The 24,244-nt window shown below is 39.3% G+C and overlaps 6 protein-coding genes and 1 long non-coding RNA gene across 11 annotated transcripts; 4 read left to right on the top strand and 3 right to left on the bottom strand.

Annotated features, from left to right (window-relative positions):
* Positions 1-87: 87 nt before the first annotated feature.
* TOP6B (topoisomerase 6 subunit B) lies at positions 88-6,328 on the bottom strand. Of its 3 annotated transcripts, XM_023677140.2 has the most exons (20): positions 6,177-6,328; positions 5,966-6,092; positions 5,828-5,880; positions 5,386-5,483; positions 5,158-5,263; positions 4,786-4,923; positions 4,577-4,628; positions 4,371-4,435; positions 3,756-3,862; positions 3,442-3,544; positions 3,242-3,327; positions 2,962-3,158; positions 2,363-2,478; positions 2,162-2,247; positions 1,920-1,992; positions 1,197-1,288; positions 881-1,019; positions 703-797; positions 402-576; positions 88-292 (listed from the first exon to the last, which is right to left on the bottom strand). In XM_023677140.2, exons 2-20 carry the CDS (start codon positions 6,057-6,059, stop codon positions 146-148), a joined length of 2,022 nt encoding a protein of 673 aa, XP_023532908.2. In that variant the 5' UTR covers positions 6,060-6,092; positions 6,177-6,328; the 3' UTR covers positions 88-145. The 3 variants fall into 3 exon arrangements, with proteins under 3 accessions (XP_023532908.2, XP_086979896.1, XP_023532910.2); XM_087123770.1 differs by having other exon boundaries at positions 5,966-6,292; XM_023677142.2 differs by lacking the exons at positions 5,828-5,880; positions 5,966-6,092; positions 6,177-6,328 and having other exon boundaries at positions 5,158-5,276.
* Positions 6,329-8,887: 2,559 nt separating this feature from the next.
* LOC111794851 (linoleate 13S-lipoxygenase 2-1, chloroplastic-like) lies at positions 8,888-12,729 on the top strand. Its single transcript, XM_023677014.2, has 9 exons — positions 8,888-9,271; positions 9,366-9,637; positions 9,712-9,949; positions 10,011-10,334; positions 10,412-10,497; positions 10,573-10,680; positions 10,765-11,066; positions 11,140-11,406; positions 11,476-12,729. Exons 1-9 carry the CDS (start codon positions 8,920-8,922, stop codon positions 12,233-12,235), a joined length of 2,709 nt encoding a protein of 902 aa, XP_023532782.2. The 5' UTR covers positions 8,888-8,919; the 3' UTR covers positions 12,236-12,729.
* Positions 12,730-13,712: 983 nt separating this feature from the next.
* On the top strand, positions 13,713-15,395 carry LOC147792631 (linoleate 13S-lipoxygenase 2-1, chloroplastic-like). Its single transcript, XM_087123906.1, has 3 exons — positions 13,713-14,070; positions 14,618-14,886; positions 14,976-15,395. The coding sequence occupies exons 1-3, from the start codon at positions 13,713-13,715 to the stop codon at positions 15,393-15,395; spliced, it is 1,047 nt and encodes a 348-aa protein (XP_086980032.1).
* Positions 15,396-15,714: 319 nt separating this feature from the next.
* LOC111795010 (linoleate 13S-lipoxygenase 2-1, chloroplastic-like) lies at positions 15,715-17,533 on the top strand. 3 transcript variants are annotated; one of them, XM_087123806.1, is made up of 4 exons: positions 15,755-15,859; positions 15,947-16,057; positions 16,140-16,708; positions 16,774-17,533. In XM_087123806.1, exons 2-4 carry the CDS (start codon positions 16,043-16,045, stop codon positions 17,531-17,533), a joined length of 1,344 nt encoding a protein of 447 aa, XP_086979932.1. In that variant the 5' UTR covers positions 15,755-15,859; positions 15,947-16,042. The 3 variants fall into 3 exon arrangements, with proteins under 3 accessions (XP_086979934.1, XP_086979933.1, XP_086979932.1); XM_087123807.1 differs by having other exon boundaries at positions 15,726-15,859; positions 15,947-16,708; XM_087123808.1 differs by having other exon boundaries at positions 15,715-16,708.
* A 4-nt stretch (positions 17,534-17,537) lies between these two features.
* Positions 17,538-19,202, bottom strand: LOC111794599 (uncharacterized). Its single transcript, XM_023676651.2, has 2 exons — positions 18,844-19,202; positions 17,538-18,203 (listed from the first exon to the last, which is right to left on the bottom strand). The coding sequence occupies exon 2, from the start codon at positions 18,160-18,162 to the stop codon at positions 17,758-17,760; it is 405 nt and encodes a 134-aa protein (XP_023532419.2). The 5' UTR covers positions 18,163-18,203; positions 18,844-19,202; the 3' UTR covers positions 17,538-17,757.
* Positions 19,203-19,941: 739 nt separating this feature from the next.
* Positions 19,942-24,000, bottom strand: LOC111796235 (uncharacterized). Its single transcript, XM_023678993.2, has 3 exons — positions 23,538-24,000; positions 22,703-23,441; positions 19,942-22,027 (listed from the first exon to the last, which is right to left on the bottom strand). The coding sequence occupies exons 1-3, from the start codon at positions 23,852-23,854 to the stop codon at positions 20,963-20,965; spliced, it is 2,121 nt and encodes a 706-aa protein (XP_023534761.2). The 5' UTR covers positions 23,855-24,000; the 3' UTR covers positions 19,942-20,962.
* LOC147792630 (uncharacterized) lies at positions 22,025-23,957 on the top strand. Its single transcript, XR_015421057.1, has 3 exons — positions 22,025-22,207; positions 22,400-22,592; positions 22,684-23,957. It is a non-coding gene; the product is annotated as an uncharacterized LOC147792630 (long non-coding RNA).
* Positions 24,001-24,244: the final 244 nt, after the last annotated feature.

Here is a 24,244-nt window from a genome sequence, read left to right as displayed (position 1 = left end):
GTATCTGTACTGCCTGTGTTCCAAAACTTGCTGATTCTGAGACTAAAAAGATGGGCAATTCAATTTAGTTTAGTTTGGTACAACAAATGCTTTGTATCTATTTTATTATCAAATGAGTTGTTAAAATAAATCATATCAATGAATGTTAATGAACAAGTCTGAAAACAAACAAAGGGCTTTTAAAGTCTGTGAAGTTATCCGTAGCATCCAATAACTGAATATATATTTCTTCTTTGGACTCCGCACTTGCTCCACTTTGTGTGGCATATTCCATCGCCATTTCGTGGTCCACCTGGAAAAAGAAACGCCATTGAATGTGATTTCCAGTACACCAAATTAATACTGCACTGACTAGTTTACAACTTAAAATTAGGCACAAGCAGGACACGACTTATCATCACCTGTTCAACATGTTGTGCAAGTTTATCCCTCAAAGTCTCATTTGTAATCACGTGAGCAGATACTTTACTGAGTATTTCGGCATTCTCACCGTCATGGCGTTTCTTCTTCGATGCATGCACGTGAGCCATTTCTTTCAAAACATTATACACTGCATTTGTTGCATCTGGGATGTATCTATAAACCAAGTCAACGCAATATGGTCATATCAACTTGTGCATAGGGTGGTAACTCTCCAAAATGGTAGAACATTTTGAAAAATGAAATCTAAGATGCATAAATTGAGATGAATGCTTAAATTACCTGCTCAAATTTCGTTTCCTTTCCTGCTGCTCACGTGCTTGTATTTTCTTCACTATTTTGCTTTTCAACTGAATGCAGCACTGCTGAATGGCAGACTGGAAAACGAACAACGTCAGCATAAAGTTATCGAAAACGTTCTGTCACAAATGCAGATTGTAGTTAAAATGAAAATATCTACCTTGACAGCAGATGCTATTTCAGATATGTCATCTCCAATGTACTCCTTTCCAGTTCCCTTGAAAGGGATCTTAGTACTAACAATACTCACGAACACACCAATCTTATCTTGAGTTTGGTTGATCTTATAACTACTCCAACTAAAGAGAGGGAGAGGGAGAAAAAGGGGAAATGACCAAGATGAAAGTCAGCCTAATTTTAAAAATTCGAGCTTCCATGGCTAGAATTGGCATAACAATATTACATCTATGCAATTCATTCCACCATCGAAGGAAGATAAAATTTAAAGTGAGAGAATTAAGTGCTTCCAATCTTACTTGATCCTCTTAAGGGCAGTCCTAGTCACAACATCTGCACCTTGCTCAAAAAGAAGGGGTATACGATTTGCAAATCGGAAAATGTTCAAACCCTGTAATCAAAAAATGTTTCATTATTTACTTCCAGCTCTTAAATGTTTAGTCAAATACTTTTCACTATCAAATATTTTATTGAAGAATTTTACTTGTATGTACATAAAATACGACCATCCCTTCATTCCATCGTAATGAAACAATCAGTATGTATAGCTAACGAATGAAAACAATGTGATATAACACCAGTTGTGACCATTGAAGCATAAGTTCCACGCTTGTTGTGGAAATCAACGTCCTTACACAAACTAGATACATTCATGTAAAAATTCAGAATAGTCGGAATTGTATTGCACAAATGTGAGCCGGATATGTTAAACCAGTATTGGAGCCTTGCATTCTCCGTTGACATTAATTACTTTACATAGCAAATTACAAATAATACAAATAGATGTTGAGCTCTTGAAAACACTGCAAGTAATTCCTTCATTATATAAGTAATTGGAATTCAAATAAGACGTTAAAATGTCATTAAATGTGCATGCACAGGACCAATGTCAAAGGAGGAGATTATTTTTGTCGGACTACTTCCTCTAGCAGACTAGGACGGGATGGAACGATGTAAATAACGCAAGCTAGCATAGTATTTAAATGGTCAATCAATACAAATTAGACAAATGAGGAAAAAACCTGTTTCACATCTTTTCCTCCAATGCTAACACCAGCTTCAACAATGAATGGATGTCCTTCAAAAACTTGAGCACTGCAAACATTAAACAGTAAATTGACATGTAGGATGACACGAATCACCAATGCATAAAATCAAGCATATAAAAGAATATATACGCACGTCATATCAATATCAGCTTCAAGTAAGAATAAGAAGCATACAGATCTAGCCCAAATAGCAGAATTCCTAATTCAAGTACAACCTGCCTGAATAAGTAGCAACCATGTCAGGATGCAGTTCCTTTATAATTCCAAGACGAAGATTATACTCCCCAGCAGGACTAAGACACTGCAAAAATGTGTAGAAAAATAATTTGTACAAACTTATATACAGAAACCAAGAACAGATTTAAAGACCATGCTCACAGTTCTGATTTAAATATATCAAACAAGAGGCAACTCACATCACCACTAGGATCGTCAAATTTGGCTTGACGAAACAACTGATGAATACGAACTATTTGCTGAGATGTCAGAGACTTAACAGACATTTTGGGGCAAAATTCTGGGCCCATTTCTCCTGTGAAAGATAATCGATCCCAAAATAAGCAGTCAACTTCTAATTTTATTTTTAAAGAATGTAATCAACTTAAACTCAAAAAAACTAAAAATAAATCAATGTAAGTAAATACGTTAAGCTAAATAGACTAAGAACAATATCTAGTAATACTGATCAAAGGGGTTCCTTAAAAGCTTAACAGATCTTCAGCCGCATGAAAATAAACACCTTCCAGGACCCTAAGTCACGTAACCATATAATTACACCATCCTTGACATCATGGAGTAATATTGAACTTTTTTAATACATTATTTAATTTCCCCATCAATGTTTTCGTTCTTCTTTTCTTTTCCTTCCCGGTGTTTTCTTTCTGTTGTGTGTAACTGTTTCTATTTCCATGGAAAAGAGGGTGCTTGGAGCAGAAAGTAGAAAATCTCATGCAAAATAAAAGTTTCTGCAACTAATTGATATGGACAATATTTAAGATGGGAATGGCATCCTAACCAATTAATCGCTCAGCATATGATTTCCCTAAGTTTACAAATTCATGCTGGAGAAACTGTAAAAGGCTCTGTTTGGCTGTTTCTGCAATAAGGCGCTTTATCAATAGTAAATCAACAGCAGATGGATGATGTTTCGTCTCTTGAGGAACTGGAGGCATAACATCTGTTCTTCGAGAGAATCTAATTGTGATATTTTTACTGCATGACAATAAAAAAGCATGTCATATAAAATGCATAATAATTGTTTTGGATGTGCATGGGAGAGCGAGAGGAGAGCATACTCGGGCGTATCGGAAACAAATTTGAAAAGAAATTGAGCGTAAGGTGTGATAACTGCCATCTGCCGCATGTAATGCAAAATTTTCGACTGCACTAGAAAGGATGGAATATATAAAAGAAGTGAAATCTTTACCCAGAAACTCTAGAGACGGGAAGTTCCCTCAAAGTGGGGAATAATCAGATTTAGTGAAGTAGAGCATACCCGGTAAGTTGTCCAATTTCCTTCAATTACAACTTGAATTTCAGCTCCATGCCATAGATCCTTGTTATCACGTTTTTCTTGGACATGAACGTGAGGAATGTTCCTGTAGGGTGACACAAATAAAATGAGGCCACAAGAACCAAAGACCAAAACGGGAATTACATTTAAGTTAACTCAAATTGTTAAAATGGACAGTACAGAACAGCATAAGAGAAGGGAACTATACTGGTTCCAATTTGCAAGTGAGAAGAAGAAAATCGAGTCAGTAATCAAAATACATCATAAAATTCATCGAAGCATCACAAAGCTCATACCGATGGATATCAATATCTAAGCGGCAGAATGAAGTGTAATTTTGACCCTTCATTGATGATGAGATCTCAATAGGAAGACCGGTACTCATCTTAGACCAAATTAATGCCTGCAAAAGGACAGGGGTTTACAAAAATGTGTCACATCTTAACGTCAAGTGGAAGAATACAAGAAAACAGCATGATTTCATTCTTATACATGATATAATACGTAGTCATTTTCGCAACACTAAAAATCAAAACTAGTTGCTATTACACATAACATTCTGGTTGAACCCAGACAGTATGTATGAAGATACTCTCTCTTTTTCTTTTCTTTTCTTTTTTTTTTTTTTTTTTTGTATAAGGCTACTATTCAATAATGGTCCTGACCATGGTATCTCATATTAAATCAACTTGGAAGTTTACTTTATAATATTAAAAGTATCAGAATTACATCCCTAAGCATGAAAGGAAAGATATATCATAGTTATACCCCTAAGCACGAAAGGAAATATGGAAGAACAATTTTGTATGCAAAACATAGTAATTACAGTATTTCACAAGTGCAAGCGAATTTGCAACTGCAGTACAAAGTATCAATAATGTTATTTCATCAGTATATAACACAGACCCTACCATCTTTGCACCCAGACCAAACTTTCCACGGGTTTGCTTCAAGCCATATTTTGTTCCAGAAAGTACTGCACACATGAAATACTTAAAGCTTTAGGAAGCACCATCAAACACCGTAGCTTTTATAAGTTTAAAGCAACAATCTGATCTCATTGGCAATTAACCACAAGTGAGAAGAAGAAAGCAAACCATCAAAGTAATATAATAACCTCGGCCAAACATATTTGGTATGTCATCATGTGGCATTCCCCTTCCATTATCCTTGAGATTTAAAAAAATAAAAGGAAAAAAAAACTAAGTTCAATCGGGAAAGAAGATAATAAAGATGCCATGTCTGCAGAAGAACAGAATGTTAAAGGGAACAAAACAAAATGCTTTACAATATTGACCGAATGGTAGGGAAAGGGGAAAACCATACTTTGCAAGTCACCCGGTAGAATGAAGCCTCACCACGGCCTTTCATACCCTTTGAGACTGCCGGCTCTCTGCCTTTCTTCCCAAGGGAAGCATTTTTTGCTTGTATTTCTTGAGCACGAGCTTCTTTTGCTAATCTTTTCTGAGATAAAAAACGAAATTCCGAAACAGATGTTTATCAGAAATATATTTTTTACACTTTATTTGGTGAAGACGTACGTAATTCACTGTCCATAAAAGTGGGATCTCAAACAAAGAACAAAAAACACCATCCCGTATACATAAAAAAAAAAAAAAAAAAAATGCATAACATCACAATCCCCTCCAACCGAGAAAGGAATATGTACAGGAACAGTGACAAATATGATTCACAAACCTCACGAGCCTTAGCTGTCTCATAATCATCATAAAGTTCCGCATCAACACGTTCTCGATCAACCAGACCAATCATAGAATTAAACTTGGTTTTCAATATCTCTTCACTGCATTGCAAAACTTCCACGGAACATCACATATCTCAACCAATTGGATTTGCATAGTTGGGAATTAATATGCAATTTTTAGTACAAGGTTTTTAGTTCTGTTCATGCGAACTTAGACTTACATAGTAATTTCTACCACGGGAAGCTCAGATATAGACTCTGCAGAATCAAGGGAATTTTCCACAAGCTCCCTCACGGTAGTGTAGAGGCTCTTCCCAGGCTGACAATTCATAGAAGATCTCCAAATATCAATAACAGTAAAAATCGGAATTGCAGACAAGAATACTCCAAGCTAGCATCCTAACTTCTTTCCCATACATTATGTGACAAGCATTTTATGCAAAAAGGTCGAAAATCAACGTCTAGCTAGTAATTCATTACTTGCTTCGTCCGTCGCGATAACTTTTATACATCCACGGTTCTCACATTGAATTATATCAAGAAATGCGACTACATTTCACCTCGATTAAGCTGAGCGCTTCCTAGTCTAAAACTAACCCGTAAAAGACACTCATAGTAGGAAAAGAACATAGAGGGGGGGAAAAAAAGCTGAATGCAGCTCACATTATCAAACCCAGCAATGTTCTTGTTCTCCGCAAAGAACTCAGCTGGTGATTCTGCAAAGTGGAACAAAATTCAATCAAATTAGTAAAAGAATAAAGCAGAATTACATTCCAGTAGAGGAAAAGAGAGCGAACATACTTTGCTTGAGGATGCTTTCTTTGGGCTTCCTGGGTGTTTTTGATTTGCCCTTCTTAGGTTCATCGGGACTTTCAGAGCCACCTCCAATCTCCATCCACTAAGAAGATCCTATTCGACGGAGGAAGCACTGTTCCAAATTCCAACTCCAACAGTTAGCTAACTGGAACTGCAATCCAAAATTCAAGTCTGATCTGTGTTTCTTAAATCTTACACACAAAATTTTCAGCCTCGGTTTGAAATTCAGTGAGAGAGCATCATCTAGGGTAAGCGAGCGGGAAGCATCTATGCAGCCACGAAGCTAGCAAGTCTTCTTCGAGTCGATACAGTACGATCACCTGTATTGCGGGTGATGCTACTTCGCGCTTGCAAGTTACCCTTTTTCTCTTTCTCTCTGTCTATGGGCCATATGATGTTGACACGTGTTCCCATAAGTAAAATTATAAACAACGGATGGTTCAGATCAAGAAATTGCTCAGACTTTCCCGTTTACTACAAATTTTACCGTTTGACTCCCGCCAAACTTCGAGGAAGAAATGGCCAGGTCCTTCGCAAGTACAGATCTTATTGGTCCACTTGGCAGGTCTTTTCACAATTCTTGACAAAAACAATAGTAACGACCGCACCAGAAAATTTAGGTTAGTTTTTAGTATAATTTATTTTCCCTATTTTCAAATTTAAGTAAATTTCTTAATATGTTTCCGAATAACAAGGTGAAAACATAAATTTCACTATAGAGTTAATTTAAATTTTACTTTATAAAAAATTTTATTTTAATTATTAACCGTTGATTTTATTTTTTTTTGAGTTTCCCAAGATTGACCAAAGGATGGGAAGGGAATGGGCAAAGGCTTCCTTTATTTTTGGACATTTCCGTCAGGAAAATTTTTGCACGATTAAAATGTCGTTTTAAAAAATAATTATTTAATTTTAGATCTAACAACTCGTGCAAGTGGCTCAATTGATTTAATTGTTTGGATAAGTGAACATATATTGTTAATATTTTTAATGTAATAAAATAAATCATACACATGTTGCATCGACTTTCGAATCCGTTAATAATATGTATAGGGAAAGAAATCTAATCTTAGTTTTTTTAAAATAATTGTACTTTATTTATTGTTCGTGTTCATAAAATCTTTAAACATTGTTACTATCGTACCAAATTTAATAATAATAAAAAAATCATTCATGGATTTTTTGTTTAGCAGAATCGTGAACGAGTTATTATGATGATATTCGAGAATCTAAATTCAGACACACCTTTAGAATTATGATGCATCTCAACCAAGAAAGTCGTTGTACCTTTGATTGCCAACTGCAGACTCCTCTTCCTTTGTTTGTTGTTCCATGAATTTTTACGAGTATTGTTTTTCCTCCCTTCACAAAGACCTATGAGAGATGATCGAAAGTAAATAGAACATCCTTTGAATCTCTCGAACTGCCTTGGTGGACGCTTTCCTAATGGTGTGATTCACCACTCTTTGAGATATATCAATCCACTTCATCCACAAATGACGTTCTTGGTTAGAATTATCTCTATTTGGGGCATATCGTGATCCATTCCCCTCTTGTTTGTTCTCAATATACGTGTATAAGTTTTTTGGTCAAACACTCTATAAATCCTCATAGACCGCGCCAAATCTTGATACAAAAACCAAAGCAAAGGAACACACTTGCCATGTGCGTGATTGAATAGTGGATTCGTAATTTGAGAGAAAGAAGTAGCCGAAAAAAATAAAGAAAATTGCTTACCGACGCGATGTAATTTGCCACGCGTACTCTAATTGTTAAGTCGTATGATTAATTTATTTGTGAAATAAATATTATAAAAAAAACTGAAGAAGAAAGATGCATGGTGGCACTGACTATATAATCAAAATAATGGCAACGAGACGTATAGACAGAGGGAGACGACAAATATGGTCACCGTTGGTTCAGTAATCCAACGCCAATATGGCTATGGTCACTGGCTATTCAGATTTGGGTAATCCATATTGACTGCTGCCTTTTATATTTTATTTTATTAAATTATTCACACCACTGCCATTAAATCACGCCCAGTCCAAAACCTAAAATTTAGATCTGATTAAAGTCTCACGTCGGCTCATTTAGGGAATGATCATGTCATAAGAGCTTATGCTCAAAGTGGACAATATCATACCATTGTGGAGAGTCGTGTTCGTCTAATAACATATATTCATATTGTTTAACGAACATAAGTATTATATATATATATATATATATAATTAGCTCGTGACCTAAAAGCTTTTTTTTTTTAAAAAAAAAAAGAAAGTGTCAATATACCCTTGGTATGGTCTCTTGATTTAATATCTATATACTCCGACAAAACTTTGGAGTACTAAACAAATATGTATATATGTATATTTATATATATTATCTAAAATAATAATTTAATACTAGAGAAAATGACGGATAAGTCTCGTGATGCATGTGTAGGAACCTTTTTGTTTTTTTGGGACCTTAATTTTTTTTTCTTCCTCCTTAGTTGGGACACATACAATGGATTCTCTTTTGGCACGGTGTAAATATTACTTAAAATGAGTTTAAATTCTCATATCTTATATATTAATACCAATCGAGAAGAGATTACATGATGTTGAGGACTATTGGGAGTGAATCCTACACATTGGTTAATTTAGTGATTGAAATACTATCTCTATTAGTACGAGGTTTTTTGGGGAAGCTCAAAGCAAATCCATGAGAGTTTATGTTCAAAGTGGACAAATATCATATATGGTGGAGAGTCGTGATTCCTAACACATAAATATCATACATTGTGGAGAGTCGTGATTCGTAAGGTAGAAGTTAGTGGAGGGCAACACCGTAATTTAAAAGCAGCAACTAGGTGATGCTTTTTTTCTATATAAAGGCCTCGAATTGCAGAGCTAAACTCACACCAATACACGTACTGTTTGAAAGAAAAGGAGGAAAAGATGTTGAAATCTCAAGGCGTTGAGTGTGCCACACGAGTGGCTCCGGCGACCCTCTGCCATTTGCAGAGGCCATCATTGGGTCGTGGCATCAACGCCGGAGTTTCTTTTCCTTTTTGGAACAATCCCGGGAATAAGCAGAAGGCCAAGAGCATCAGCAATGGCCGCCTTAGACTCGTGTCCCGTGAAATCAAAGCAGCCTTGACCACTGTCGCCGAACCCACCACCAGCGTTCTCACAAAAGTCATTGTCAAGAAGATCACTGGAGAAATCACTTCGTCCACACTTCTCATGGAAAGCAAGGCCCTCGATAAGTTGCTCAAACTCGAGTTCGCCAGCATACTCGTCGATCCCAGTAAGTTAACACATCGTTTATGCATGATCTTTGTTCATTTTGAGTTCATATTTCAAAAGCAAGTTAACATTTATATTCTTTTATACAATTTCAGGAACTGGGTTGGAGAAGCCGCCGATTACAGTTCAAGCAAAGCTGATTAGTGAAGACGTGTTGGAGGAAATTTACGAGGCGAGTTTGGAAGTTCCAGCAGATTTTGGAGATATAGGAGCTGTGATTGTTGAAAACCACAATGAAAAGGAGATGTTCGTTAAAGAGGTTGAGCTCAATGGCCTTGCTTCCGGTCCCTTGATCGTCACCTGCAACTCATGGGTTCAACCCAAGACTCTGGTTCCCACCCAAAACAGAGTCTTCTTCACCGACAAGGTCTGTCACCCCCTTTCAACCCACTTAACCCATTTTCCTCACCATCTAACACAATTCCCCTTTTCTGGGCATAGTCATACTTGCCATCGCAGACGCCGGCTGGGCTTAGATCCATGAGGGAAACAGAGCTCGTCAATTTACGAGGCAATGGCACTGGAGAGCGTCAAAGTTACGACAGAATTTATGACTATGATGTGTACAATGACCTCGGAGATCCCGACAAAAGTGAAGATCTCAAAAGACCAGTTCTTGGTGGCACTGAACGCCCTTATCCTCGCCGTTGTAGAACCGGTCGTCCACCTACCAAAACAGGTACACTGCCACTTATACTAATGACAACAATAAACCAAACACTAATCTACCCATAATGCAGATCCAAATTCGGAGCAAAGGGCAACTGGGAGCATATACGTTCCACGAGACGAGACATTCTCTGATTTAAAGCAAGGAGTTTTCAATGCATCCACGCTATTATCTGTGTTACGAGCAATCATACCCAGACTTCAAGTACATTTTAATCAAAACACTGGATTTCCCAACTTCAAGGCAGTCGATGCACTTTTTGATGTTGATGGCTTCAATTTGCCGCCTCTTGAATCCACCACCTCTCTCAAAGATCTCTTACCTTGGATCTTCAAATTCCTCTCTGAGACTGGACAATTTCTCTTTCGCTTTCAATCTCCTGAACCCATGGACAGTGAGCGCACTCTGTTTTTCACTCTGTTTCTTCAACTTCTTGCTCTGTAATTATTCTTACGTTGATTACATGAACAGGGGACAAGTTTTTTTGGTTAAGAGATGAAGAATTTGCAAGGCAAACTCTTGCTGGCCTTAATCCATGCAGCATTCAATTGGTCACGGTATGTATGATACATAAATCCCTCCTTAATCATCTCTAAGACCAGTAAAATCAATATACTCGAATAACGTTGTAGGAATGGCCATTGATGAGCCAACTCAATCCTGAAATCTATGGTCCTCCCGAGTCGGCATTCAACACCCAAATGATCGATGAAGAGATTGGCTCAATGACAGTTCAAGAGGTATGTGTGTGTGTTGTGGATTCATATTCATTCCCATCATCGCATTTGTAATAATATGTTTCCAAATGCACAAATGGGATGCAGGCAATTCAACAGAAAAAGCTGTTTATTTTGGATTACAATGACATGTTGTTGCCGTATGTGCGAAGAGTAAGAGCACTTAAAGGAACAACCCTTTATGGGTCAAGAACATTGTTTTTCCTAAATGAAGATGGGACGCTTAGACCACTAGCTATTGAGCTAACACGACCACCAATGGATGGCAAACCTCAATGGAAGGGAGTTTATGGACCTAGTGAAAACGCCACTAACCTCTGGCTTTGGAGATTCGCCAAATCTCATGTTCTTGCCCATGATGCTGGTTATCACCAACTCGTCAGCCATTGGTAAATATCCCACTTAACTTCGGAGATTTGCAAGCCGTTTTCTCAATTGGTTGATGGTTTGTTTGTTTCACAGGTTAAGGACTCATTGTGCTGTGGAGCCTTATGTGATAGCCACAAATAGACAATTGAGTGCAATGCATCCAATCCACAGACTTTTAAATCCTCATTTTCGGTACACTATGGAGATCAATGCAGCTGCTCGTACCAATCTGATCAACGCAGGTGGGACAATCGAGAGCACATTCTCACCTCTCAAATATTCCATGGAGTTGAGTTCTACAGCTTATGATCTTCAATGGCAATTTGACTTGCAAGCCTTACCTGCTGATCTAATTCATAGGTAACCCAATTCAACATCTCTTGTTTGAATCAATTGATACACAAAACCTTACGCTTCTTTTTTTGGCAGAGGATTGGCAGAGGAGGATCCAACTGCTTCACATGGTCTGAAATTGCACATCAAAGATTACCCTTTTGCTAATGATGGTTTGATCTTGTGGGATGCTCTTAAACAATGGGTCACAGAGTATGTGAATCATTACTATCCAGACCCATCTCTTGTAGCATCTGACACAGAGCTCCAAACATGGTGGACTGAAATTAGAACTGTGGGTCACGCGGACAAACAAGACGAGCCATGGTGGCCGCTTCTCAACACGCCTCAGGACTTAATAGATATAGTCACAAACATTGCTTGGGTAGCATCAGCTCACCATGCAGCCGTGAACTTTGGGCAATATGCATATGCAGGGTACTTCCCAAGTAGGCCCAGTATAGCTAGAACGAACATGCCCACTGAAGATACAAACCCTGCACTTTGGAAAAGCTTCTTGGAAAAGCCAGAGGAGGTTCTTCTAAATGCCTTCCCTTCACAATATCAAGCAACACAGGTAATGTTAGTGTTGGATGTGCTGTCGAGTCACTCTCCGGATGAAGAATATCTTGGGAAGAATATGGAGCCATCATGGGGTGATAATCCTGCAATAAAGGCAGCATTTGATAGGTTTAACAAAAGGATGAAAGAATTGGAGTTGATAATCGATCACAGGAATGCTGATTTCAACTTGAAGAACAGAACAGGAGCTGGGGTTACCCCATATGAGCTTTTGAAGCCATTTTCAGGACCAGGAGTGACTGGAAAAGGAGTTCCATATAGTATCTCTATTTAATCAATGAAGAATGTAGCAATTAAGTATGAAGAACTCTGAAATAATGTAGCAATCAAGAGTTCAAAATAAATGTTGGTTGTTGTTTGAAGAAAGAGGCCTTCATGCATGTGGCTGAGGGAGAGAGTGAGCACATAATATTTTGGTTTGTTAATCCCCATGCATTGAAACTTCAAATAGGCAGTTGCTTAAAGATGATACTCATCACCCCATCCATACATGTATTGGGCTGCCTTTTCAGACCCAATTAAGTGCCACTTGTCACGGTCATGCTCGTTCAAGGCGTGTTGTCCATGGCCGCATGCCCACGACAAACCCAACCCCTTATGTCTCTTCATATTCTAGTGTTTTACTTTTTGTATTTCTAGAAAGACGTTTCAAAAATATATGTCTAGGCCTGTCAGACATGAAATACCTCCGAATGTACTATACGGGGACACGACTAGTTGTCAATTTCTCCCTACCCAAGGTTATATATTGTGAGCCGTTGTTATTTCTCTCTTGTTTGCTTATATAACGTCTCTTTCAAAAAAATCTCTTTCGAAAATCTCTCTCTGCCCTCGTTTTCTAAAACCTTCTCTTAAAACCGAGGCCAGAGGCTCGAGCATACGTCGCTTGGCCGTAGGCGACGCAAGAACGAATTGGCTTATCTCACTTATCGTTGGAAAGTGAGTGCCGCACAATCACAAGTCCGCTGCCATCAAAAGTGCGATTGTGACACCACTCATCCAATCCCCCTACAATATATTGCGTTCCATTTCTGCTCAAGCGCATCCCTACATGCATGCTCTCCAATTGCGTTCCATTTTTTAACATAAATGGAATTTATGATGATTTAATGGTGAAAAATCAGATCAATTTAGAAAGAAATGAAGAAATCAAGTAGAGAAAAAGAAGAGGAGTTCAATACTCAAGTTTTGTGCTATTCTCATACGAAAAACACTTAAAAATATCAAAACATAGGTTGGCAGATGAGAGTGGTCTAATTCGAATATGATATCTCCAAGTCCTTAATACGTACATGGTAGGGCTGCAAGAGAAACTAGCCCAAGATTGTCCGATTCATAGGAATCCAAGCTGTTCTGCTAAGAGTCGAGAATAATAAATCAAGAACTTTAAGGTCATAAATGTCTTTTCCCAACACATTTCATAGTAGTTTTGAAATATTTACGATAGACGAATGTTCTTTTTCATATAGCATATGTAAAATATGGTCGATGGAATTGGCAGGCATTTAACTCAAGTTGGGGAAGTTGTGGAGATGTGACCATTTGAAAAGGAAAATCATGTTTTAAAAACATGTAGACATGAGGTGGAGGTAAGAGACGTGACTGTCTGGATGCAGTACAGATTTGTAGCTACTAACCATTGGTGCATCATAAACTTGTATTTGTACTTGTAATTCATTATATATCACACTCACTCGCTCACAATTTCCTTCATTCAGTCCTCTCTTTCTTTCACTGCAAGAGTGAGTAAAATGCTGAACCACCCTCCATTACATTACAGGTGCTCCAACCAGGCCATCTGGTTGCTTTATCAGAAACCATGGCTTCCTGGTAATGCTGATGCATGTGTCTCATTGCAACACAGCCTCACACCAACTGCTGCTTCTCCCCTTCGCTTCACTTCTCCCAATGTCATTAAGCCCTCCGCTGTGCATGTGTCTGTGCCTTCAATCCAGTCCCCTGTTTATACCAAAGCTGTGGTTACTACTGTCCAACGGCCCACCCACCAGCTCTTTCCAAAGTTTGGGTTCATAGGAAGGCTTCATGATATCATTAATAGGCGGAGCAAAGTACTTGCCTTGGAGCTTCTTAGTGCTGACATGGATCCCTGTACGTCTTCTCAATTATTATTGCCTTATTTTATATTTATAATCATGTTTGTTGAGGTTCGTTGGAATGTTACGTTAACTAATTAAGATGTGAGAGAGATCTCATATCGATTGGAGAGGAGAACGAAGTTGTGAGATTTCACATCGGTTGGAGAGTAGAACGAAACACACTCTATAAGGGTGTGGAAATCTCTCCCTAACCGACGCGTTTTAAAAACCTCGAGGGAAAGCCCGAAAAGAAAAATCCAAAGAGGACAATATCTGCTAGCGGTGGGTCTAGGCCATTATAGAAGCATTCTTTATAAAGGTGTGGAAACCTCCCCCTAGCAGACGTGTTTGAAAAATCTTGAAGGGAAACACTCTTTACAAGGGTGTGGAAACCTCTCCCTAATAGACGTGTTTTAAAAACCTTGAGGGAAAACTCAAAATAAAAAGCTTTGAGAGGACAATATTTGCTAGCGGTAGCCTTGGGAAGTATGTAAGAGACACTATCTTACTATCTTCCTCTTTATGTGATTTGGTTTTGAATGAACTTTTTTTGTATTTAGCAACGGGATTAGAGAAGGGAAGAATGAAAGCGTATGAGGAGAAAGTGAAGAGAGAGGACGATGAGATAATTTACGAGATAAGCTTCGTCATTCCAGCAGACTTTGGCCCAATTGGAGCGGTTTTGGTTGAGAATATGCATAAGAAAGAGGTGTTCCTTAAGGACATTGTGATCCATGGCATTCCAACTGGCCCTCTTCACTTCTCATGCAATTCTTGGATCACTTCTAAAGCTCAATGCAACGATAGGAGAATCTTCTTCACCACTAAGGTAATCTCTAAGCAAACACTTTCCTTTGCATGGATTCTTTCTTACCATTTTTAATGAGATCAAACTCTAACTATGGTTCATCATGTTAGTCATACTTGCCACCAAAGACACCAGACGGGCTAAAGAGACTCAGACTAGAAGAGCTTAGGAAGCGCGAGAAGCACCAAAGGATATATGATTATGATGTCTACAATGACCTAGGAAATCCCGACAAAGGCGAGGAGTATAAAAGACCCGTGCTTGGTGGAAAACAACATCCTTATCCTCGACGCTGTAGGACTGGACGTCCACGCACTCAAACAGGTTTTCTTTTATTTGGTCTTCCACATACCATTGAAAATTGTTGGGAGAGTCCCACATTGGCTAATTTAGGGAATGATCGTGGGTTTATAATTAAGGAATACATCTCCATTGGTACGAGGCTTTTTGGGGAAGCTCAAAGTAAAGCTATGAGAGCTTATGCTCAAAGTAGACAATATCATATTATTGTGGAGAGTCGTAATTCCTAACAGATATGGATGATTCTAACCTACATATACTTGAAAAAACTGTAGATCCATCGTCAGAAGTGAAAAGTCCGGAGTTTTATGTGCCTCGAGACGAAGCATTCTCAATACCAATGATACAAGAAAACCCATTAACAAAGGCACTTCATTCCATGTTGTCTGCCCTCCTACCAGCTTTGGACACCATCGGCACAGACAAACAGTGCTGTCTTTCTAAACACACATGGAAGTTCAATTCTTTTCTTCCAACACTCATGGGTATCCTACTCTTAGATTCTTCTCAAACATCCAATAATGGTAAGAACTTTGAAGCATCGTGTAATTAAAATCTCTTAACAAATTAATTCAATGTAATTGATCTTCTTCTTCATTGTTATTCAGGAGACAAGTTCTTTTGGTTTAAAGACGAGGAATTTGCTAGACAGACCCTTGCAGGGCTCAACCCTTATAGCATAAGGCTCGTCACGGTATAACAATAATTTTACAGTAATCCATGGATTCTGGGCTCAACCCTTGTAGCATAAAGCTTTAATGATTGAGAAAATTGTGTCCAGGAATGGCCATTGAAGAGTAAGCTTGAGCCATCTATTTATGGTTCTCCTGAATCAGCAATCACTGATGAAATAGTTGAGCAACAAATCAAAGGATTCATGACAATTGATGAGGTGTGTGTTTGTATATGCTCAAGGATCAAAACGATTTATAATTCGTTTTCGGTCTAAAATTTTGAATGTTGTGGGGGTGCAGGCAGTGAAACAGAGGAAGCTATTTTTACTAGACTATCACGATCTGTTCATACCGTATGTAGCAAAGGTGCGAGAGCTTAAAGGAAGAACACTATACGGATCAAGGACATTATTTTTCTTGAACCCGGACAACACTTTAAGGCCACTGGCTATTGAGCTCAGTAGGCCACCAATTGACGACAAACCACAGTGGAAAGACGTTTTCACGCCATGTTGGGATGCCTATGGCCTCTGGCTTTGGAGGATTGCCAAAGCTCATGTTCTTGCCCATGACTCTGGTTATCACCAACTTGTTAGCCACTGGCTTAGAACTCATTGCTGTGTGAAACCTTACGTTATTGCTACACATAGACAACTAAGTGCAATGCATCCAATTTATAGACTTTTGCATCCCCATTTTCGACACACCATGGCGATCAATGCAGTTGCTCGCGAAACTCTTATCAATGTGGAAGGACTGATTGAGAGCATTTTCTCACCAGGAAAATATTCTATGGAAATCAGTTCCTTGGTCTATGAGAAACAATGGCAATTCAACTTAGAAGCTTTACCTGCCGACTTAATTCACAGGTAAATCCTTTAAACAAATGTATTCTTCTTATACAACTTTTACTTAACCATTTGAATTAAAACAGGGGATTGGCTGTTGAAGATCCAAATGCACCTCACGGATTAAAGTTGAGTATTGAAGACTACCCTTTTGCCAATGATGGCCTAATCCTTTGGGATGCCATCAAACAATGGGTAACAGAATATGTGAATCACTACTATCCAGACCCAAGTCCTGTCAATTCAGATGGAGAACTTCAAGCCTGGTGGACAGAGATTAGAGAAGTGGGCCATGGAGATAAGAAGGACGAACCATGGTGGCCAATCCTCAACACTCCTAAAGACCTCATTCATATTGTCACAACCATCATATGGGTTACTTCTGGCCACCACGCCGCAGTCAACTTCGGACAATATCCTTTTACGAGTTATTACCCAATTCGACCCAGTCTTACTCGACTCAACATACCCACAGAGGAACCTAACTCAACACTCTGGAAGTACTTCCTTGAAAATCCAGAAAACGTGTTTCTAGACACGTTTCCTACACAGATTCAAGCAAACATACTTCTGTTCATTCTGAATATATTGTCAAGTCATTCAAGAGATGAGGAGTATTTGGGAGCGGACATGGAACCAGCATGGGGTGATGAGCCTGTTATAAAGGAAGCATTTGAGAAGTTTAGCAGGAAACTGAAAAAATTGGAAGAGATCATTGATGAAAGGAATGGGAATCCCACATTGAAAAACAGACATGGTGCTGGGGTGGGGCCTTATCAAATTTTGAAGCCATATTCAGAGCCCGGTGTGACGGCAAGAGGGGTTCCTTGTAGTGTTTCCATTTAAAAGCTAATCCAACCAAAAGGAGAAATAGATATGAATTGTGACAGTAACAGTATCAGGAACTACAAGAAAAAGGGCTAAGAACTTTTAGTCCCACTTTTGGTATCAAAATTGGGCAGTAACAAAAATTGAAATGAGAAAAATCAGCATTAACAGAAACAGGACACCAGATATTACCATGTTTCACCCCACAAAAGGGACGGATGTTCCAATAATCAACCAAATATTTATCTGCATTCAACAACTGCTTCAGCAGCTCGACGTGGCTTGCTTTTTCGCCTGCTTCCATGATGCCGGAATCCATTAGACTTGACTTGGACAATGCTTGTTTGGGTACCCTTACAGCTTGCATCATTAACTAAACCCATTTTCTCCTTCATTGAAGAGTTCCTTTTCCTCTTCTTCCCAGTTTCTGCTGGATTTGGATTTTCAATCACTTTGCCAGGATCAGTCTTACCTTCCTCATCTATGGCTTCTACTCTTCCAAGCTCTTCTTCCTTGATTTCATCTGTTTGTGCCTGTTCTGCACTTCCATTTTGCTTCTGCGACGAAATTTTCTCTTCCTCACCAATTGTTGAATCTTCAAGACTGGTTATGATGGATTTCTTTCCTTTCCCTCTTCCTCTACCCATAGTTATACAATTTTCAACAAAAACTCGTGCATAAAAGCTTACTGCGACATGTAGAAAAACGAATAAAAGAGTGAAACTTCAAATAAAGATTACAACATAAGATCACCAACTATATCGCTTTTCAAGTTAACAAATAAAGATTACAACATGAAACTTCAGTGGCGAAACTAAATCAAAAGTTATCTGCTTACAAATACAATGAACAATAGAAATCTACTGTCAAACTAAGGGCTTTTTCTTATTCAGGTTCAAGTTCAACTAAAAGAAAAGTCAAATACACTCAAGCTCGGTGATGCATATAAAGAAGTGTTGGGACATCAAATCAGACAAGTAATGAACTAAATATGTGACAAAACAAGTATTGCTACATGATTTTAGCTGTCCAAGAGGTGAAAAATTCTATATGTAATCTGTATACATTGAAACATTTATGTCCAGAATGCATAGGTTAAAGACGACCAAACCCCAACAAAGATCCGTAATGGTGGGTTGAGGTAACAAAAGAGACCTCAAACAATCTGTCAAGTGGAGAAGAGTAAGATCCGAAGCAGGGCAACAGAAAATATAAAAGTAATCAAACCCCACTGGAATCTTGGAGCTCGAGAGTCAAAAAAACGCAATAAAGAGAAAAGAAAACAAAACAAATATGGGGGTAAATCGAGAGGAGAGAGTGAAGGAAACCTGTTATGAGCGAGAAGGTAGCAGCATGAAACACATCTGGGAGATTTTCCGATGGAAGGAGGAAGGGAAATAAGATTTAGAGGAAAGCAAAAGGTGAGGAAAATCAAGAGTGGAGAAGAAGTAAACGAAAAGGAAGAAGCAGAGAGGAAGATTCGACAATGGCAATGGGCAAAGCACCAAAGGCAGAAGCAGAAGCCGACGCAGATGACGATTTGGCAAAACTGGGAAGCGTGTGGAATGGGAGTTGGGGAGTTGGGGGAGGGTGAAGCAAGAACAAAGCCAGGGATTTCTTGGTAAACGAGGACCCGGAAGACTGCAACCAAATTAATTGCTCACGCCGATGCTCACATTATTCCTCTTTATTACACTTCCAATTACCAACTACGATTCTTATCAATTTTACACTAATTAAAATTATTTTCATTATTGAAGTCACGTGTTAATCGTTCGTACAATAGTAAATACACATCCAATTTACTTGACGCCTAAGATTATAAGGCTAATCCCAATAGTGAAGTCACTTACCGAATATTTTTTAAAATATTTCAGTATTGTACTACTATTATATTTTAGGCGTTGACGGCGATGGCGTGTTAAAAATCATGAAACTTGGATTAGGGTTGTTGCATTTTAATCATGAAACTTGGATTAGGGTTGTTGCATTTTAATTTGTAGATCTTAAGTTTGTCTATGGCATCGAACATATTTCATTGTTTATAAATTCATGATATAATTACTTCATACACATCGTAGTAGCTCTAATTTTGTCTAGAAATGATAGTTGTTACATAGATATTTAAAATAAACATTAGGAACCCATTTGTAAACTAATTAAAAAAAAAAAAAAAAAAAGTATTTAAATAAATTAGATTTGAGTTTGGTTTTAGAAATGTGTTAGTTGACTAGTCCATTGAGGAATTGACGTTTTTAGTTTATTTGGTCAAATATATTTATTATTTTGTGTTACTTAAATATAAAATGCGACCCCAAATCAAAATTTACGTACTTTTTTTTCCAAACATTTCCAATGAAAGATAAATAAAAATAAATAAATAAATAAATGTAGCATTCAACAGTTCCCATAATTATAAGACAGTATGCAACAACACAGAAATCAATTCATATCTGTTTATGAATAATAATAATCTGTATATAAAAAACAGAAGTGCAAAAATTTTGAAAGAGAAGGGTTTTGGTTGAACCTACTCTTTCACTTCTCACTCTTAACATGTTTGTACAACAACAAAAAGAACTAAGTGGGCAGGCAATGCATTACTTGTTCTGCGTGGGATTGGATTTGCTCGGCGGCGCCACCCTCAGGCTTGTGGCGTCTGCAGATTTAGACCCTGTGCTGCCGGTGTTGGTCTTGTTCCGGTTGGTGGAGAAGGAGGAAAGTGAGGAGAGCAGCAGCAGCAGTCTTCTGGATTCAATTCGGGGCGTGGGAAGACGAGCGGATTCGTGAGTGCGGAATCCCATTGGAAAAGGAACGGAAATGAAGATGAGAATGATGAAGGCGAAGAAACAGAGCAGAGGGATTTTCATAGTCGGCGTGGGGAGGGTGTGCTTGCAGATCTGATCTGATCTGATCTGATCTGATCTGGGTTGTGTGTAGCGTTTGAAGAAAGAAGATTATTGTTTAATTTATGATTTGGTTCACATGGGTGTCATGCGAGTCAGTCACATGATTCCCCTCTCAAACTTGAAACTCTTTTTAAGTTCAACATCAGTTGGACACCAGGCCCAGGCTGTCGTGGAAATGGGTCATGCCAACCTTAGCTGAACTCCACTTACTTCAATTTCAACAACAGAATCAAGCTTCCCAATTCCAAAGAATTCTTTAATCTGAGGATATTTATGTATATATGAATTGCCACCCACAAAATTCCCTATGCAAACCAAAAAGGAAACACAAAAAAGAATAATAAAGAATGGTTCTTCCTTGTGTCAGTCAGTCCCCACCCACTCCCCTGTTTTCCTCCCGCTCTCCTCTCTCACTGCCTCTGTTTCTAATGTAAGCTGCTGCTAAAGAAAATGGAAAAAAAAAAAAAAAAAAAAAAAAAAGAGTCAAATAGTTTACATTGTTGTACATTTAAGAATCAATAATGATAATAATGATCTTTTATCTCCTTGAACGCTTTCGGGGTTTACTCCCTCCGACCACCTCCTCCCTCTGTTGCCTTTTTACGCTCACTGTTTCAGCTTTCTTTGGCGGCCTCCCCACCCCTCTCTTCCCTCTCCCCCCTCCTCTTCCTCCTCCTCCACTCCGCCTTCCCCTTTCTCTTTTCCCTTCATTCTGTTTCTTCATCTTCCTCTTCTTCTTCTCCTCCTCTTCTTCTTCTTCTTCTTCTTCTTCTTCTTCTTCCTCTTCTTCTTCTTCCTCTTCTTCTTCTTCCTCCTCCTCCTCCTCCTTCTCTTCTTTTAAACTTTCATCCTCTGAACCATCGCCATCTTCGTCCGTGGCTTCGCTTGGAGAATTCTGCTTCATTCTCTTCAAGAATCTCACAGCCACTTGCTTCTTCTTCGTCCCTTTCTCTTTCTCTTTCTCTTTCTCTTTCTCTTTCTCTTTCTTTTCTATTCGAACTCCCATCCCATCGTGAGAGCTCAATTCGTTCCCTCCGTATTCGTGCTTCACTTCCCCATTCTTTTTGTTCGTCGTTGTTCTACAGCTTCTCGCCCCTGAATTACCCACTCCCGCTCTTCCCCTCTCTTTCAAATTCAAACCCTTCTTCCATGTACCCTTCTCGTAAATTTTTATCTCCGAACAATCATTGCCCTTCCTCTTCCCTTCACCCTCTCTTGAATTATTCTCCGATTTTTTGCCTCCCACATCCGATATCTGAGAAACAGAATCTCGTTTGCGACACACCACCATGGTAGTAGATGGCTTGCTGGGCTTGGACGATGACACATCCGCTTCTTGCTTGGGTTTTGGTTTTGTAACTATGGGGGGTTGGGGCTTTCGTATTCTGTCTTTCATTTCTTTCAACACGAGAGCTCGAAGCTTCACTGCGGCACCATTTTCGGGGGAAGATCTGTGGAAAAAAATGACGGCATTGTTGAAGAGGAGGAGGAGATCTCGGAAGAACCGGTGAATTGAATCCGCATAGGCACCTTTCACCACTCTCGAATGAATCGTTCTCAGATCGATGTGTTGCCGAATCAATTTTTTGTATCTATCCGATTCCTGCCACAATTAAAACAATGGATAATTAAAGAGAGGGTCCACTCGCCGCCGATGGAGAAGGGTTTAGGAAAGCGTTCTGAACCGTACGGACAGACTGGATTCAAACCGGGATATAGGTCCATCTCGTCGAACCGGAAACGGTTTGAGAGATGAACGGCTGGGATATTTCTGAACCGCCAGGTATGTCATTAAAAAATATTAATTGTTTAGAATGATAAAAAAAAAAATTTAATAGAAATAGCAATGATCACATTTACTATTTTACCCATATTTAACTTTCGGGCCATCCGCCAATGACTGACTAGACTTGATCTAGCGATTGGGGCAGCGAAGTAATTTCAATTTGAAGGTTAAACGACGCTGTTTTGGCAGTGTTTGAAGTAACGGAAGGGTGAATGACAAAAAAAAAGTATCAATTGAATGCTTATGGACCAAAATACCCTCGTTTTCTAAGCGTGAATGACAAAAAAGTCCTTCTACGTCCTACGACTACGACACGCGCCCCCAAGCACAAAGTCGTGGATTTCACATCCACCTGGACTTATTTGAGGATGATGAATTATGGGTGATTCCTTCTTTACACGTTACTTTTTCTACATTCCCTTTTTTCCTTTTTCCTTTTTATTATTTTATTTATTATAATTGATATAAAATAGGAAAATGGGGCGAACGTACCTGGCTCCGTAGGCGGCGTTCGAAGGCAGAGCCAAGCCGATGGGAGCGAATGATCTCCAGAAATTTGAGCAACGGCTCAGATTTGACGGCTGCAGGGTTGGAGTTGGGCTTGGGGTTGGGCTTGGACTTGGAGTTGGGCTTGGGCTTGGGCTTGGCGGGAGATACCTCGGGCTCTTCGCCGCTGCTAGTTCCATTTCCTCCTCTGCTACGACACCGTTTCCTCTGAGACAAACCGGCTGAGCTTTGTACATCGCTGCTCTGCTGCTTCGCCACCGCCCCCTCTTTCCCTTCTTGCTTCGACTCGCTCACCGATTCCCACGCCTCGTTCGAATCGCCCACCGCCGACGCCTTCCCCTTCGAATTCCCCCAATTTCTTTCTTTTTTCTCCCGTCGTTTATATCCTCCTCCCGCTGCAGTCTCCTTTTCTCTTTCTGCCTCCGGTTCATCCCCGGTTCGTGCCGCCCCGGTTTCCTTCTTTTTTGTGATTTTCATTGTTTCGGATATCGGCCTCTCCCGAACCACGCCGTTCTGTCCAACACCCTCCTCTTTTCTACTTGTGGAATTGGATTCGTCCAGGGATCGGTTCTCGCGATCGTCGGAGTCGTCGCCGGAGGGCGTGGGATTAAGGGGACAGAGGTTGGTGTCGACGGCGTTCACGTCCAGATCCGGTCCCCCATCGGGTTCGTTGAAACTCCGTTCCCTCTCCTCCTCCAACCGCTTCACCTTCATTTCCAATGACCTGTCGACACAAACAAAAAGGGGGAAACATCTTCAGATCTCTAAACCCAGCAATCAGTCGGCGTCAGATCTCTGAGTGGAAGAGCAAGAATTTTACACGATCAAAACATCCCGACGTTGAACATCGCGACGGAGCTCCTCCACCCGAATCTTCCTCAACTCGTCAAGCATAGGCATAAGGGAGGTAGAATCAGAATCGATGTCATTTTGCGAGAGGAATCGGCGCTTGAGGTCGTGGAACTTGATCCTACAATCTTGGGGAGTTAAAGAAGAAGAGGATTGAGAGCATCGATTATGTATTTCCATAGCGACGGACTCCCAACTGGTGGTGCCATGACGATTAACAGCGGAAGCGAGCAAGAGCTCCTCCAGCGTTCCCCATGGTTTGGTGTTGGTTTCGCGTTGCTCAACCATGTCCGTAGCCACCCCTCCTCACGTCATCATTCCCATTTCGAATTTAGGGTTTATGAGGATTGAATTCAAAAAATAATAATGAATCCAAAAGGGCTTTCCTCTCTTCTTTTCGTTTTTTTTTTTTTTTTTTTTTTTTTTTTTTTATAAATAATTATCGAAAAAAAAAAACAAAAAAAAAAAAAAAAACAAGAGAGGATGAATTGAATTCTGAATCGGGACTTTATACGATGGGTTTGTTTGCGTTTCTGTGTATTAGAGAAGAGAGTGATAGTGAGGCTCTGTTTTTAATTTACTTAATTCATTTCATTCTTATATTTTTGTGGTCGATTTCATTTGGTTTGCATACCCACCTGCGCTGCTAACCCATCCCTCACTCCCTTTGCACCACCT

The sequence above is a fragment of the Cucurbita pepo genome, chromosome 5 (genome assembly GCF_057944985.1).
Source record: "Cucurbita pepo subsp. pepo isolate OVF chromosome 5, ASM5794498v1, whole genome shotgun sequence".
Classification (NCBI taxonomy): domain Eukaryota; kingdom Viridiplantae; phylum Streptophyta; class Magnoliopsida; order Cucurbitales; family Cucurbitaceae; genus Cucurbita; species Cucurbita pepo.
The sequence above is the reverse complement of the archived record's forward strand: the minus strand, read 5'-3'. Positions and strand labels throughout refer to the sequence as shown.